General features: G+C 40.4%; 1 protein-coding gene across 2 annotated transcripts in view; it reads left to right on the top strand.

The window, feature by feature from the left end:
• The window catches only part of LOC141134935 (uncharacterized), a 60509-nt gene that overhangs the window by 26851 nt on the left and 19480 nt on the right, over positions 1-14178 (top strand). For both annotated transcript variants that reach the window (XM_073624368.1, XM_073624367.1), the window contains one exon: positions 7174-7248. In XM_073624368.1, the coding sequence (XP_073480469.1) occupies positions 7174-7248 (75 nt within the window). The remainder of the gene's footprint in view (positions 1-7173; positions 7249-14178) is intronic.

The following is a 14178-nucleotide window of genomic DNA, read 5'->3' as shown; positions in this document are numbered from 1 at the left end:
TATCCGAAATAACGAATGCAGTATCTAAACAAATGGAACGTAACAAATTAATAATAAATAACAACAATAATAATAAAAAAAGTTATTATTAATTTGTTCAGTTCCATTTGTTTAGATGCAGCATTCGTTATTTCGGATAATTCATAATGTTGGATAAATTTGTATTTGTTACGTTCACTAACAGCCAAATTTGAAAGGAAATTCCAATACCTATAATTTAATAGTTTAGTTATTATTAGTTGTTCTTTTGAATTTTCGGATTTCCTATCTTATTTTCGGATTTTCTAATTTACAAATTTACAAATTGACGAATTTTTGAATTTACAAATTTAGGAATTTTAGGAATTTACGAATTTACGTATTGACGAATTGCGATCATAACAAATGACCTGAAAAACAAAAAAAAAACAAAACAAATGAAACAAAAACGAAAATGAACAAATTTTTTGGCAGTGCACATGCCTAGTGCATCACATAAAATTTGAATATCATCAAAAAGTTAATTTATTTCAGTAATTCAATTCAAAAAGTGAAACTCATATTTTATATTGATGCGTTACACACAGTGATATATTTCAAGCATTTCTTTCTTTTAATTTTGATGATTATGGCTTACAGCGAGTGACACCCCAAAATTCAGTAACTCAGAAAATTTGAATATTACATAAAACCGATAAAATAAGATTTTTAATACAGAAATGTTGGCTTACTGAAAAGTCTGTCCATGTACAGTATAGTATGCACTCAATACTTGGTCAGGGCTCCTTTTTCATGAATTACTGCATCAATGCGGCGTGGAATGGAGGCGATCAGCCTGTGGCACCTCCTGAGGTGTTATAGAAGCCCAGGTTGCTTTGATAGTGGCCTTCAGCTCGTCTGCATTTGGTGGTTTGGTGTCTCTCATCTTCCTCTTGATAAAAAGTACCAATACCTGGTTTAATGATCATGGTATCGCTGTGCTTGATTGGCCAGCGAACTCGCCTGACCTAAATCCCATCGACAATCTGTGGGGTATTGTCAAGAGGAAGATGAGACACACCAAACCCAACAAAGCAGATAAGCTGAAGGCCACTATCAAAGCAACCTGGGCTTCCATAACACCTAATCGCCTTCATGCCACGCCACATTGATGTAGTAATTCATGCAAAAGCAGCCCCAATCAAGTATTGAGAGCACGCTACACCATACATGGACATACTTTTCATTAAGTCAACATTTCTGTATTAAAAATGTATCAACATTTTTATCGGTTTTATGTAATATTCAAAATTTCTGAGATACTGAATTTTGGGTTGTGACTTGCTGTAAGCCATAACCATCAAAATTAAAAGAAAAATGCTTGAAATATATCACTCGGTGTGTAACAAATCTATATAAAATATGAGTTTCACTTTTTGAATTGAATTACTGAAATTAACTTTTTGATGAAATTCTAGTTTTATGATATGCACCTGTATATCCCAATGCTGTAACTCCAGTGTAAAGGGAAGCTGAGCCACCTCTAAGTGGGAGTTCCAGTTACTTTCCTGGGTTCTTAAAGAGACCCTGTTATTAATTTTAAAAATGCAGGTAAAAACACACAAACAAGCATTTCAAATATTTTGTTGCAGTGTTTTTCTTTCCCAGAAATATTTTTTTATTTACTTGAAATGTGTCTTTGAACGTACTAGAAAAAATGACTAGTCAATTCACTAGTACAGCTCCATTTCCTCTCGCTTATAGCCTTTGATATAGCTGCTGGGGGAGGAGCAAAAGACAATACTATAAAGTGGCACTTGATTGACAGCTCTGAGTCTATTGGGGCTCCTGACATCACATCTAGGATGCCTATGCCACCAGCAGCAGTCTTATGGTTTTGGATGTCTGCATAAAGGAGCATCATACAGTCTACATACAGAGTTAAATTAACCTCTAGGCCTGGGGTCCAGATCGTTCACCCCTAAGGGGAGGATGGAAAAAAGAGCCTCCTAGAACATTGCCTCTTTGTTTAATCAAAGCTAGGTCCAATCCACTGATGAAAGCTTGTCTGGGGTTGACTGGTTGAAGGACCTTCCAGAACATTGCCTTAATGTTCCTTAATGTTCTGGAAGGTCAGCATTCATGATGGACTGAATGGGGGATAGCCTATGTAAAGGTAGTCCAATATGAAGGAAGTTGTAGTAGTTGAGGCGAGAGATGACCAGGGAGTAAATTAGGAGCTTTGTGGTGTCATTGGTTAGAAAGGGGCATTCTTTGGAGATGTTGCGGAGGTTAAGACAGCAAGATTTGGACGTGGGAGCCTAAAGGATAGATAGAGTCCAGGATTACACCTAGAACCTTGGCATGGGGGAATGGGTTGATAGTTGTGCCATCGATCTTGACAGAGATCAAGGGAAGGGGCACGAGGGGGAGAAAAAATTATGAGCTCGGTTTTGGATAGATTAAGTTTGAGGAAGTGGTATGACATCCAGACTGATATGTCTGTTAGTAAATTAGTGATACATGAGAGGGAGTGAGCTGAGGGGTAGAGAGATAAATTTGGGAGTCGTCGGCGTAGAGATGGTGTAGATCAGTGGTTCTCAACCGGGGGGTCGGGACCCCCTTGGGGGTCGAATGACGATTTGTCAGGGGTCACCAAATCCTAGGCTGTTACTGAATCCTGCACCGCTCTCCCAGCCTTTTCGGGGCCGCCTTCAGCTGGGCTGTTCCTGGAGCCCATGACCGCCCACTAAGCCTCTTTGCAGTCGCCCATTCAGTTCACGGCATGGCTGGGGGGCAGAGACTAGAGGTCAGCTGACTGATGAGGAATGTGAAGTGGGAGGGGCTAAAGGAGACCCATCTTCTGATTTCTGCATAGGTGTCACTGTTGCGAGACACCACAAAGTCGGAGTAACACTACCTGTGATTATAGTTGCCATTAAAAGTCCCCACTACAGTTCTCAGATCAGCAGATGACCTTGATCAACAGCACCTAAGTTGGCTGATCAGAACTCCCCCCAGCACTGCCACTGATCGCACCTCCCACCAGCACTGGTACTCATCCCAACTCCCCACTAGCACTGCCACTCATCCCATCCCCCCCCCCCCAAGGAGTAAGAAGAGGAATACAAATTGAGAATATATGGAAGGGAGAGGAAAAGAGGGGGAGGAACAAAGGAAAAGGGAGAGAAAAAATAAGCGAAAGAACAAGAAAGGCTAGAGAGAGGGATGGGAGAAAAAAAGAGAAATTAGGATGGAGAGAGATAAAAGGGAAAGAAAGGAGAACAAAGAGAAACAGTGGTACATCTTAAAATGTACCATAAGGGGTTTTAATACTGTACGAGTGGAAGGGACTCGGGGAGCACTAAATGTTCATGGGTTAGGGGCGCAAATTGCCTTACCTTGGGTGCTGACAATCCACACTACGAAAATAATTTTACTGTTAGGGGTCCCCACAACTTGGGAAATTTTATCAAGGGGTCACGGCACTAGAAGGTTGAGAACCACTGGTGTAGATCGAGAATAGGAGAGGTCCAAGAACAGAACATTGGGAGACCCCCAACAGAGAAAGGAAGATGAGAGCAGGAATTATTATTGTAAGTAATGCTAAAGGTGCAGATGGATAAGTAAATAGGAAGAAAACCAGCGAAGGGTACAATCACGGAGACCAAAGGCATGGAGTTTTTTTTTTTAGGAGAAGGTGGTGGTCAACCGATAGAAAGGTCCTGGATAAGGAGTACAGAATAGTGTCCATTGGTTTTGGCAGTTAGTTGATTGTTTGTTAGTTTTAGGAGGGCAGTTTCTGTGGAGTGTTGAGGGCGATATCCAGACTGAAGGGGATCAAGAAGGTTGTTCTCAGTGAGGTGGTCAGTAAGTCGGTCAGGGAGTAAGGAGATGGGGCTTAGGTTGTTAGGATTGGTGGGGTCCAGTGAGGGCTTTTTAAGGATGGGGGTGACTAATGCATGTTTTGGAGAGTTGGGGATGATGCATTTGTGAGGGAGCAGGGTCCAGGGGGCAAGTGGTTAGCTGGACATTAGCAAGAAGTTAGATAGATAGATCCCACGAGTACCTGTGTATATAAAGCAGAGGTCTCCAAACTTTTCTAAAAAAAGAGTCAATGAATGAAGTTTTATGAATGATTACAATTTAGATGAATATGTTTTGAACTTGATCCACTATTCAGAATAAGTAAAACAAAGCAAAGAAATATAAATAAGCTTGAGCCTATGAGGGTCCTCATCAGAGTCTTCAACAAAGTCCACCCTTACATTAGAGTTTCCCCTTACATTGGAATCCCCGTTATAGTCCCCTTTACCCCTTTACATCAGAGCCCCCCTCCTTCAGAGTACCCCATTATATCGGGATCCCATCAGAGTCCCCTTACATCAAACTTCCCGTTACATCAGAGTCTTCCTTACATTAGATAACCCCATCAAAGTCTCCCCTTACACCAGAGTTATGCCGCGTACACACGACCGGTTTTGCTGTCGGAATAAACGCTAAAGGTTTCTCCGACGGAATTCCATTCAAGCGGTCTTGCCTACACACGGTCAAACCAAAGTCCGACCAAAGTCCGACCATCCAGAACGCGGTGACGTACAGCACATACGACGGGACTAGAAAAAGGACAATCAATATCCAATAGCCAATAGCTTCCGTCTCGTACTTGCTTCAGAGCATGCGTCGCTTTTGGCCCATCGGAACAGCATACAGACGAGCGGTTTTCCCGATAGGAATTGGTTTCGTCGGAAATATTTAGAACATGTTCTTTTTCTAGGTCCGTCAGAATTTTCGAAAAAAAAAAGTCCGATGAGGCCTACACACGATCGGAATAGACGATGAAAAGCTTCCGTTGGACTTTTTCTGTCGGACATTCCGCTCGTGTGTACGCGGCTTTACCCTTACATCAGAATACCCCCTTACATTAAAATACCCATCAGATTCTTCCCTTATACCAGAGTTCTCATCTATGCCCCCTTACATCAGGCTCCCCACCATCACTTCCATCAGAGTCTCACCTACATCTGGGTCCCCATCAATATCCACACTTACATCAGCGTCTGTCCTTACATCAGGGTATCCACTGGAGTCCTTCATTACATCAGGGCCCCATCAGAGTCCCCCATTACATCTAGATCTTATCAGAGTCTCCTCTTACATCAGTCCCTATAAGAGTCACCCCTATATTAGAGTCCCCATGATAGTCTTCCCTTACAGCAGAGTCCCCATAAGAGTCACCCTAACATCAGGGTCCCCATCAGGGTCTCACCTACAAAAGAGTCCTTCCTTACATCAGGGTCCCCATCAGAGTCTTAAAGTGGTTCTAAAGGCAGAAGGTACATTCTATGCAATAATATAAAAAAAACAATTTCTGAGTGCAGCAGCCCTCCTCAGCGCCTCTAACACCTAATTTGTTCTTTTCCTAATACTTACCTGAACCCCATCTCGATCCAGTAATGTTGCATGAGAGCCTCAGCTCTCCGGGGACTCTCCCTCATTGGCTCCCACTGCCGTCAATCAAATTCAGGGAATAAATAAATAAAAAAGAGTGTGCTAATATCCCAAATGGAAAGCAGCCAGCATTACAAAAGATAACTTGTGTATAGAAATAAATAAAAATCAGTGCAGCGCTAAACACATAAATATTAAAAAAATTGTATAATGCAATAAACACAATATTGATGAAACTATATGACTATGTGACTATATAGTGCAGAGAAAAATATTTAAAATTTGTGTCCACTGTTGAAGAACACACATACATCAATTAATAATAGTGACATTCATATAAAGTGACTAAAATAATAATAAAAGCCTATAGTCATAAACAAGTGACTATCATACATGTCCACAAGGTGTGTGAGCTAGGAAATGTGCAGTCCAGAAAAGAATGAAAAAGGTAGTGAAGAGATCAAGTTATGCGTATAAGATAGATGGCCAAAATGATGACCCGAAAAATGATTGAGTCCCAAAGACACCGTAGGAGGTCACCACTGTGGAAGGATCCACCACCATTAGAATATGTGGGGGCTTACTGGAACATGTGGACCCAATTGGCTTATACCTAGTGGGTCTAAACAGGCAGTGGTGTTAAACACCTGGTATATAATTACCAATCTGCTCTCCACCAAACAAGCTTTGGACCACTGGGGGGGATATTCAACTTCCACCTTCAGTATAACCGCAAACTCAAAAGCAGCTATGCAGGACCATCAGAACCATATTTGGCGGTGGATAAATATTCTCAACATCACTCCATTAACACATGAATCCAGGGAGGAAAAGCAGAAAACTCGACATAGTGTAAAACCGTATAACAGGAGTTTAATTTTAAATAATGTAGAACACTCACATTTCAGCAAATATAAAAGTGCATATCAAATAAGATTCTTTATAGACATCAAGAGAGGATGCAATGGCATAAACAGGACTAGGAACAGACGCGTTTCATCTTAAACAGACATAATTTCAAATTAAAGACAGTGAGCCAATGAGGGGGCAGGGCCAAGCTGCAGCTCGGTGTCTGAATGGACACACAGAGCAGCGGCTCGGCTGCCCCCATAGCAAGGATTTCCAGCAGGGGACCCGAGAAGAAGAGGATTGGGGCTGCTCTGTGCAAAACCATAACAAAGAAGAGGTAAGTATAATATGTTTGTTAATAAACAAAAAAAAAATGAGACTTTAATATCACTTTAAACGAGAGTCTTCCCTACATCCGGATCCCCATCAAAGTCCCCTTTATAGTCCTTTTTTACATTAGAGTCCCATCAGAGTCTCCCCTACACCAGAGTCCCCATCAGAGTATTGCCTATATAAAAGTCCCCATTGACATCAGGGTCCCTTACAGAGTCCCCCCTTACATCAGAGTCCACCCTTACCTCATACACTTACAGGGTGGCTGGGAGCCTGAAAGCCCGGAAGTGCGGCTGTATAGCAGGTCTGCATGGTGGAACAATGGTCCTCCTGTAAATGCTGGGGGAAGGATTTGATAGGTTGGTAGGATACCAGCAGCCCTAGCAACCAAATGATGGTATACTGACAGCGCAACCGGAGGAACCTGCACTGGGGTCCAGGTGTGGAGAAATGAAGACTGTAGGAGTGTGAGGGACCACTAACCTTGGCTGCGGGCCAGGTAAAATCTTGCAGTGGTCTGTAGTTTGGAGACCTCTGGTATAAAAGGAAGCCAGCTCTCACCTGACATTCTGTGTATTTCAGCTTCTTTTTCCAGTGACATTCCGAGCATTTTGGGATTTTTGGGGAAAGTAGCAGAAGAGCTCCAGAAAATGAAAAGTAAGTTTATCCTAAATTATTTCATCCAAAAATTCTCCAAGGATCCACAATACATCTACTAATGGCCACACCTTTGTAAGTCCAGATAAAGATAAAAACATCAATATTTATTTCATAGTTATAATTGTACGTTTTACATCACAAAAAGGATCAGAAAAAATTTCCAAAAATCTTTCACCTGAAAATATGTGGAACCCTCTATCAGGGGGGTTATATGGGGTGATCCTAGACATGTGCAATTCGTTTCGTTCCAAATTCGTTTGTTAATGAATTTCGACAAATTTGTTAATTCGGAATCATCCGAATTAATGAAAACCCGTTTAACAAATTTTTCCGATTATTCGTAAATTTGAATTGATTTCCTTTAATTTTGGCTGAGAACGTAACAAATACTAATTTATCCGAAGTTGCAAATTATCTGAATTAACGAATGCCATATCTAAACAAATGGAACGTAACAAATTAATAATAAATAACAACAATAATAACAAAAAAATTATTATTATTTATTATTAATTTGTTCCGTTCCATTTGTTTAGATGCAGCATTCGTTATTTCGGATAATTCATAACTTTGGATAAATTTGTATCCGTTACATTGACTAACAGCCAAATTTGAAAAGAAATTCAAATACCTATAATTTAATAGTTTAGTTATTGTTAGTTGTTCTTTCGAATTTTCGGATTTCCTATCTTATTTTCGGATTTTCTAATTTACAAATTTACAAATTTAGAAATTTACGAATTTTAGGAATTTACAAATCTATGAATTGACGAATTGCGATCATAACAAATGACCCGAAAAACAAAAAAAAAAACAAACGAATGAAACGAAAATGAAAATGAAGACATTTTTCAGCAGTGCACATGCCTAGTGCATCACATAAAATTTGAATATCATCAAAAAGTTAATTTATTTCAGTAATTGTTAGGTACCTGGTAGTAGAGCCCGACTTGTAGGAGAAGACCTCTCATACAACGCTGGTTCAGGAGCCACTGGAGTGGGAACAGTGGCCTCCTGAGCGCAGTGGGGTAGGAGTGCCTGAAGAGCAGAGTCTCTGATGCTGAAGTGATGAGAGATCCCTCAGGGATGGCTGGACTGCAGATCTGGTGAATCTGGAGGCAGCAAGCTGGAACACTTGGAGATGCAGAGATCACTGGAGCTGAAGCTGAAGGTGCAACAGCGCGGGTAACAGCAGGCACAAGCAGAGTCAGACGGTCCGGGTCAGCAGGGGTATAAGACAGGCAAACGGCAGGCAGAGACAGAGTCGGTAGACAGGCAGAAGTTGGCAATGGTATCAGGCAGGCAGAAGAAGAGTAGTCAGACAGGCCGGGGTCGGATTGGAGCAAGGCGGATGGCCAGACAAGCCGGGTCAGATGAGTAGCAAATAATCAAGTTCAAATAACACGGATCACGAAGCTGAGATGAAGCAGCAATGTGCCAGAGGCACAGAGGAACTTTTATGTGCACTTTGGCGCCAAACCGGCGCTATCGCGAACGCGCGCACGCCCGTACGCGTGCACGTGCACACGCGCGCGCGCACAAGCGCCGCGTACCCGCGCGCGCCCTAGCGCCGCGTACCCGCGCGCGCCCTAGCGCCGCGCTGACGCCGGGGAACAACAGAGACCTGCTGAAAAGAGCGTAATGGAGCGCGCCGGCGCATAGGCGTACGCCGACGCCCAGGTCCGGCGCCAATGGTACCCTGACAGTAATTCAATTCAAAAAGTGAAACCCCCAGATCCCGACCCCCCTGTGTGAAATGGTAACGGGGTACAAATGTACCCCTACCATTTCACAAACAATGTGTAAAAATGGTAAAAAAACACAAGACACGGCTTGGGACAAGTCCTTTATTAAAAAATTTAAAAATAAAAGTATCCCACGAAGTCCATTCATCTTCTTCTCTCGCTCCGACGGACCGAAAAAGAAAACAAAAAAAGCCGCACGCTGCGACCGATCTGCCTGGGAGGCACCTGCCGTAATGACCAGCCCCTCAGATGACAGCTCTTTTATAACTGAGGGCGGGGCCATGCGATGACGTCGCCGGGTGACCCCCTCCTCTGACGCACAGGGACATCCCTATGGCTTTCCCGTAGCGCCAGAAGGGTGCTCCCGACAAAACGGCCATTTCTAAAACCTTTTTTTGCATTGATACATGTCCCCTGGGGGAGGACCCAGGTCCCCAAACACTTTTTATGACAATACAATGCATATAAGCCTTTAAAATTAGAACTTTTGATTTCTAGACACCAGATCTCTCCATAAAGTGGACCTGTCACGGCCCATGCTGTCAAAAGAGATGTTGTTCATCCCTTGTGAGAGCAATAAAATTAATAAAAAAGAGAAATATAAATGTAAAAAATGTTTGTATAAAATAAATAATAATAATAAAATAAAATGTAAAGCACCCCGTCCCTCCCATACTTACGCGCAAATGCAAACGCATTCTTTACTCCCGCATGTAAACGGTGATTGCACCCCACACCACATGTGAGGTATCGCCACAAATGTTAGAGTGAGAGCAATAATTCTAGAACCAGATCTCCTATGTAATTCTAAACTGGTAACCTGTAAAGGTGTTTAAAACGATGCCTTTGGAGGATTTAAGCACCATAGTTTGCCGCCATTCCACGGGCAGACACAACTTTAAAGTGTGACATGTTATGTATCTATTTACTCGGTGTAACATCATCTTTTACATTAATCAAAAAAATTGGTAACTTTTGTGTTTTTTTTTATTAATTAAAGAGTTGTTTTTTTAAAAAAAAAAAAGAATAGCGTTTGAAAAATGCTGCACATGGGGCAGGAGGCGGAGCCTAGTGGAGCAGACATGCATTGTTAGAGCTCCACACCGCTGAGGAGAGAAGAGAAGGACAAAGCGGAGCCTGCAGGCTCAAAAGGTATCCATTTGAACCTTTTTGCCCCAGGGAACAAACTGTGAAAGTTTGGGCAGGAAATATGGTACTGGGAGGAAACCGTGGCAGAAATAAAAATCACCTCACAAAGAGCTCACAGGCACTCACTGCAGCTGAAGCAGCTCCAGTCACCTCACAATATACAGCATCAGGGCACTCTCACAGACAGAAAATGTCACAGCAAGACTCTCCATTTGAGTCAGATACAAAACAAATCCTCTCACAAACTTCTCCACAAGCCTCCTCAGTATCCCCAGTAATATTATTACAATTTGAAAAGATGCTTCATAAGGCTTTAAAACAAAACTCAGACCAAATAACAAAAAGCCTAACCAAAGAAATAAGAGAGCTGGGAAACCGCACCGCAGCCTTAGAAATAAAAATGGATGAAATTGAAATTACAACCCAAGAAAATATAAGAGAATTGGAACAATTAAAAGAAGAGAATTTAATACTTCAAACTAAGCTCGAAGATTACGAAAATAGAGCCAGACGTTCAAACTTGCGCATAAGGGGAATACCTGAAACTGTGACAGACCTGCAATCTACTATTACTGCTCTATTACAAGAACTAAAGCCAGATATCCCTATTGAACATTTAGAACTGGACAGAGTACACAGAGCCCTCACAGCCAAAAAGAAAGATGGACCCCCACGTGATATAATCACAAAATTTCATTATTACAGAACGAAAGAACAAATACTAATTGCTGCAAGAGAAAAAAAGGAACTTAATTTTCAAGGACACAATTATCAAATTTTTGCTGACCTATCCCAACTTACTATTACTAAAAGACGATCCATGAAACCCCAACTAATGGAACTGCAACGCCACAACATTATGTATCAATGGGGCTTCCCCTTTTCAGTCAGATTTAACTACCAAGGTACAATTTACAGAAGCAGATCAGCAGATGAACTACAACAAACCCTTTTAAAATTAAATCTGACAGAACCCACAAGCAGCAACACTCCCACACGCAGAAGAATGGCATCATCTTCACCTTCAGGCAGCACCCAGAAAATTTCAGAACAAAATGGGAATCATCATTCTCACAAAAGAGGCCGTTATGCCACATCATCCATGGACCAAGAAGATTCAATGGACTGACATCCTAATTCCTGATATCTCTTCATTTATTATACTAAGAGATGGTTCTCTATAAAAAACCTGTATTTATAACTGAATGTAACTGCATTCTGATAGTCACACACTGTGTGGGATCATGTTACATTCCAGTTATATTTCTTATTACTTCTGATTCATATAGCCTTAGAATATATAAGTGAAATAAGGAAATTCTTGTTCAGTTATATATTATCAGGTAATAACAATAGATTTATTACTTTTTAGGACAAATATGTTCAATAATCCAGAAGTAATGGAAGCTTTTTCTTTCTTTTCTTAAAACAAATATTTTATTATCTAACTAGTTCCTAGAATTATGTTTTTGTTTATTCTAATCTGAAGCAATACAACCTCAATTTTATGAGTTAACATATCTAAACAGTTACGTATGAATAAAATATGTAATTGTTTACTCTAAAAGGGTTAAAATCCCAAAATAATTCAAACTATCTTCATCAATACCAAAGTTATTAACAGTACCTTTCTAACTGAATTATTTAGCCTAGGGCAAGACTAACCATATACAACCACCCTGGAATAAATAATTTCAACAAAAACTATATTCTGCACTCCAATTAAGGAAACATCATTTTGATGTCTTTTGACATAGCACTTCTCTCCTGTAAGCGGAAGATCCGTGTACCCCCATTAGCCCTCCTCATTCTCCCAACCATATTATGTGGGAGTGTGACGAAGGCACTTATTCCCCTGAGAGAGATATTTATTCTCTTTCACGGGTAAATTGTGATTATTTGCAAAAAATTATTTATACAATGTATCATCTAATCTCATATGTTTTTTGTTTACTCTTTACTCCAGAATTCACTGGTTTCTTTTCTATCTATTCATCTCTTCAGTCCACACAGGTTGATCTGCGCAGTCAGCTCTGCATAACAAAAAGTAAGTCAAAACTATTTGATCTATTGCCATGGCACCACTGAATATACTTTCCCTGAATGTTCAGGGAATAAATGTCCCTCAAAAAAGGACCAAAGCCTTCCGTACTTTCCATAACAAGAAGGCTCACATAGTATGCCTCCAAGAAACACACTTCACCAAAGATTCTACTCCAAAATATATTTCTCCTTTTTATCAACAAATTTACACGGCTTCTGCCTGTACCAAGCAAAGGGGAACTCTAATTGCATTTCACCGATCCACACCATTCACCTTATCATCAGAAATTAAAGACCCAGAAGGTAGATACCTGATACTCATGGGTTATATAATGGATACAGCAATCACAGTGATTTCCTACTACGCTCCTAACAAACAACCTACACCATTCCTCTCACATATATTACAAGTGATTAATACACACAAAATAGGAACAGTGATAATGTGTGGGGATTCGAACCAGGTCCTCCTCCCATTTCTAGATAAATCACCTTTTACACCATCCAAAATAACCTCTAGATTACCTTTTTCTCAACTTCTTTCCAAATACAATCTGGTAGATTCATGGAGAGAAAGTAACCCAATGAAAAAGAAATTCACTTATTTCTCGCACCCTCATCAAACCTTCACCAGAATAGATCATATTTTTCTAACAATAGGAATGATACCAGAAATTATTGCATCAGATATAATTCCGATTCCGTGGTCTGACCATAATGCAGTATACACTACTATAGCCTCAGCCATACCAAAAGCGCATGACCCAACGTGGTACTTACCGGACATAATGCTCAAACACCCACTACATCAGATGGCCATTGAACAAGCTTTAAAGGAATACATATCAATTAATAATACAACAGACATCTCCCCAATAACACTGTGGGAAGCTCATAAGCCTGTCTTGCGTGGTACAATACAAAGACAAATGGCACTATTTAAACGGGAACGCAAAAATCTAGCAAAAAAACTAGAACTCAATTTTAATGCAGCCTACATATCATTTCAAGATAATCCATCTCAGAGTACAAAATCTCATCTGGAAAAATCTAGATTGGAATACGATCTATTTCTCACTGAGTCAGTTGATAAATCCCTCAAACGCTCCAAACACAATTTCTACATGAATACAAACAAACCAGGTACATATTTGGCTCGGGCATTAAATTCAACTAACAAATCTTTCAAACCAATACGTTTGAAATTATCAAAAAATGTTTACACTTGTAATCCAGTTAAAATAGTCCATAAATTTCACTCACATCTCGCAACTTTATACAAGACAAACAATGAATTTAATCCTACAGAGGCTGAATCCTTCTTCTCAAAAATAACCTTACCTGAGTTATCTCAGAATCAAAAAAGCAGTTTGGATGAGCCTATAACTATAGATGAAGTTGCTAACGCCATAAAAGACCTAAAACTTAACAAAAGACCAGGCCCAGACGGCTACTCGGCTTTATACTATAAAACATTCTCAGAAATACTCTCTCCCATTCTCACTGAAACTTTTAACAAACTTCTAGATGGACATTCTTTTCGGCAAGAAACACTAATGGCAATTGTTTGTATGATCCCAAAACCCCTTTCTGATGATACTTCCTGTGTGAATTATCGGCCTATCTCTCTGTTAAACCTCGATATTAAATTATTAGCAAAAATAATAGCAAAACGCCTCAATAGCATTATAGGAAAATTAATACATAGAGATCAAGTAGGCTTCATGCCAAATAGACAGGCAGGCGATAATATACGCAGGGCAGTGTTATTGGCACATATTGCTAAAAAACGGAAAATCCCTTTATGTTTTCTATCTCTCGATATTAAGAGGGCATTTGACACAGTATCCTGGCAATATATGCAATATTCATTACAAAAATGGGGTTTTGGACCCCACTTTTTAACATGGATCAAAGCATTATATAATAAACCCAAAGCCTATATAAAATATGCTGGATACAAATCTGAAGCCTTTAATATCGAAAGAGG

This window comes from Aquarana catesbeiana, linkage group LG03 (assembly GCF_042186555.1).
Source record: "Aquarana catesbeiana isolate 2022-GZ linkage group LG03, ASM4218655v1, whole genome shotgun sequence".
Taxonomy (NCBI): domain Eukaryota; kingdom Metazoa; phylum Chordata; class Amphibia; order Anura; family Ranidae; genus Aquarana; species Aquarana catesbeiana.
Note: the sequence above shows the minus strand (reverse complement) of the source record. Positions and strands in the feature narration are given on the sequence as shown.